This window comes from Brassica napus, chromosome A2 (genome assembly GCF_020379485.1).
Source record: "Brassica napus cultivar Da-Ae chromosome A2, Da-Ae, whole genome shotgun sequence".
Lineage (NCBI taxonomy): Eukaryota > Viridiplantae > Streptophyta > Magnoliopsida > Brassicales > Brassicaceae > Brassica > Brassica napus.
Window position 1 is genome coordinate 28911650 of NC_063435.1, and position 3586 is coordinate 28915235.

The window sequence follows — 3586 nt, forward strand, 5'->3', positions numbered from 1 at the left end:
ATTTTAAACGTGTCAAAATAAATCGTTGAGGTAGCACTCAGCAGATCTAATAAGTGGATTGCCTCGAATCATATTAACCCTGGGTTACTCTCGAGTACTGACAAGTAGATAACGCCAAAGAAAATGATGTAAAAGGCCAATAATGGACTGTAATAAAGGTGTGGTTCAGTACTCATCGTGAAGGCGTATCTAATATCTTCTTTCCCCAGCTACACGACTAATTTACTCAAGTGCACCGTATTTTTCTTGTACACGTAAACTATTATAAGTCTATATAATTGTACAAATGTATAGTATTTATACACTGTGCGTAGGTAAATACGTATGGCTCGTGTGGGTCCCCGCAGAAACCAAAGGTAGAGCCGTGTGGAGGGACCTCCCCAAGTAAAACGATCACCACACGGTATCAGATCCCTTGTCACTTTCTTGAATCAGTGGCGCCCTTTAACTAAAGGAACCTCCCCTAAATAGATACAGAACTAATATTCATTTGTTTAATAAAAGTTGATTTAATCTTTTGTTGTGTTTCAAAAAAAAAAAAAAATCTTTTTGATTATTGATAGGCTTCGAAACCGCGTAATGACTTCTTCTTCTAGTACAGCCAAACAAGTATGGTGTCTATGTATTTGCTGCGTATAAGATCGTTTAAAGCCTTTTGGGTCAAGTCGATGGAACCTATACTTTAAGCTGAATTTTCTTTAAACTTTTCTTGACAGAATTTCAGATTGAGATTCAAATTATCATGTTTATAATATTTCCATTTTAACGAAGCGGCCATTCTTTCTTTAGCCTTTGAAATTTCGGAACCCAATACAAACCATGACCCATGATGTCATTATACTGAAAAATAGCTAAAGCTTTTAATAGTGATATTAAACTTAGTTGTTGGCTGCTGATCCATAAGAAATTGTTGGCATATGATTTTCTTAAAGAAAAACCAGTGAATAATTTACAAATTCGTTCATTTTAATTCATCTGTCTTAACACTATTATATAGAAAGGTAAGGGTGGACGAGACTGATGCTGGTTAAATAACAGAATGATATATAATTTTTTTTACAATTTTTAAAATAGAAGTTTTAGTTTTTATCCATTTCTTATACCTTTTTTTCGTCAACAGAATTCTATTGATTTATACAAGGAGTTCATGATCTTTTTATTTTTGAACAGAGGAGTTCATGATCTAAACTCTGGTTTTTGACTATATACAAGTTGAATGAATGTATGTATCAAAATCAGATAAGCTACATCCACTTTTTAAAACAACTAGTTGATGTAATTTATAGCCCACCTTTTAATACTAGTTTTTGAGCTAGCTGTATTTTATACTAAGTTCCTTGCATTTGAATTTAGAATGGGCTTTTGCATTTAAACTATACTCGGTTTGTATTCATAAACTTCAAAAAAAGTTTTAATAGCTATGACTTTTGAGTCTATGACAGCTCGAACATAGAAAATTAAAAACTATGAAATGTACCTATCCAATTTAATTTATTTTTCAAGATTCATATATGTATATATATATATATATTTATATATGTAATTGTATTACATTGTCTATATTCATTAAAACTTTACGCAAATGCGCATGGACGAGCATGTCTCTCCGCATGGCGTAAGATTTAAGTTTAAAACTTCTATAAAATAACAGACTAATAACAAAATTATCGGCTAAGCATCACTTAAATTTAATACACGTTATGGAGACTACCACGTCACATTTGAGCACCTTCCAGGGTGTCAAAGACCCTTAGAGCAACATTATTAGGAGTCCCTTAAGGCATCCCTTAAGGGAAGGGGGTGGGGACCGAGGAAGAAAGAGAAGGGAAAAGCCCTTATTTAAGGGATGTCCCTTACTCTTTTGTGACCAAAAAAAAAAAAAAAAAAAAAAAAAACATAACAAGGGACTCTCTCTCTCTCTCTTCATCCCACCAATAATGTTGCTCTTAGCATCCATTCAAACCATTCCACGTGGCATTTTCGGACAGTAACACCTATGCTACAACAGCTGTCTCACTCGTCTACATTGGTATAAATACCTCCGTATCACACTTCATTCTATAAACCTCAAACAAAACCTCTGTTCTAACTTCTAACTCTTACAATAACCAACTTCTCAAATGGCTTATAATTACCGTTTTGCCTTTTTCCTCACCGTCCTCACCGCCCTCGCCGGGATCTCCTCCGCCGCGTTGGTCAAGGAGCAGCCGCTTGTTCTGAAATACCACAACGGCGCACTCTTGAAAGGAAACATCAACGTCAATCTCGTTTGGTATGGGAAGTTCACACCCACCCAACGGTCAGTGATCGTCGACTTCATCCGCTCGCTCAACTCCAAAGAAGCCACAACCTCCGCCGCTCCCTCCGTCGCGTCGTGGTGGAAGACGACGGAGAAATACAAAGGCGGAGCTTCGACTCTCGTCATCGGGAAACAGCTCCTCCTCGAGAACTACCCCCTCGGAAAATCTCTCAAGAATCCTAACCTCCGTGCTCTATCCACCAAACTTAACGGCGGTCTCCGTTCTATAACCGTCGTTTTAACGGCGAAAGACGTTTCCGTCGAGGGCTTCTGTATGAATCGATGCGGGTCCCACGGATCGTCCGTCTCCACTTCGCGCCGCGCGGCTAACGGCGAGGCTTACGTCTGGGTCGGAAACGCTGAGACGATGTGCCCCGGATACTGCGCGTGGCCGTTTCACCAGCCCATTTACGGCCCACAAGGGCCGCCGTTAGTTGCGCCTAACGGTGACGTTGGAGTCGACGGGATGATTATAAACCTGGCTACGCTGCTAGCTAACACCGTCACGAATCCGTTTAAGAACGGTTATTTCCAGGGCCCACCAACTGCTCCACTTGAAGCTGTCTCCGCTTGTACCGGCATGTTCGGGTCGGGTTCTTACCCGGGTTACGCGGGTCTAGTGCTCGTTGACAAAACGACCGGGTCTAGCTACAACGCTCGTGGACTCGCCGGGAGGAAATATCTCTTGCCGGCGATGTGGGATCCACAGACGTCGACGTGCAAGACTCTGGTTTGATCCAAGGGATGTGAGTATGACACGTGTCATGTTCTTGAAGGAATGAGGAGATCTAGATGGCATCTATAGTCAAAACAAGTTGTAACTCGCGCTTGTATAATACTATATGCTTTCGGGTTTGGACTGTGGATAAGAGTCTTTGCTTTTGTCGTTTTGTTATGACGTGTAAATTATGTTTCTTGAATGTGAAGATATATGAATAGTATAAAATAAAATGATTTTGTTTCTACTGCTTTTTATAAAAGTTAATGCACTTATTTAACATAATGAACTATAATGATTGAAGCTTATAATACAAATTTTATACATTTAAAGGAATCTAGCTTTTATATTAGTGGGTAGTATAAGATAATCATAATTTTATTGTTTATATTAAATTCGATGATAAAAGTAGATAACACTACAAAGAAAGATGAGTATAAAATATAAGTTGCTCTCGGTGATGTTGGGGCCAAAGAGACCAAATCGATTACTTAATAAAATACTCGTTTCTTCCTACTTTTTTTTCATGTCAGCCATAGTGTGCTAAAAATACTTCCAAGTAATTGTGT

The 3586-nt window shown here is 38.7% G+C and overlaps 1 protein-coding gene across 1 annotated transcript; it reads left to right on the top strand.

Annotated features, from left to right (window-relative positions):
- The first annotated feature begins 2056 nt into the window (after nt 1–2056).
- On the top strand, nt 2057–3261 carry LOC106404878 (protein EXORDIUM-like 2). The gene has a single exon (XM_048760624.1). It carries the CDS (start codon nt 2121–2123, stop codon nt 3033–3035), a length of 915 nt encoding a protein of 304 aa, XP_048616581.1. The 5' UTR covers nt 2057–2120; the 3' UTR covers nt 3036–3261.
- The last annotated feature ends 325 nt before the right edge of the window (nt 3262–3586 follow it).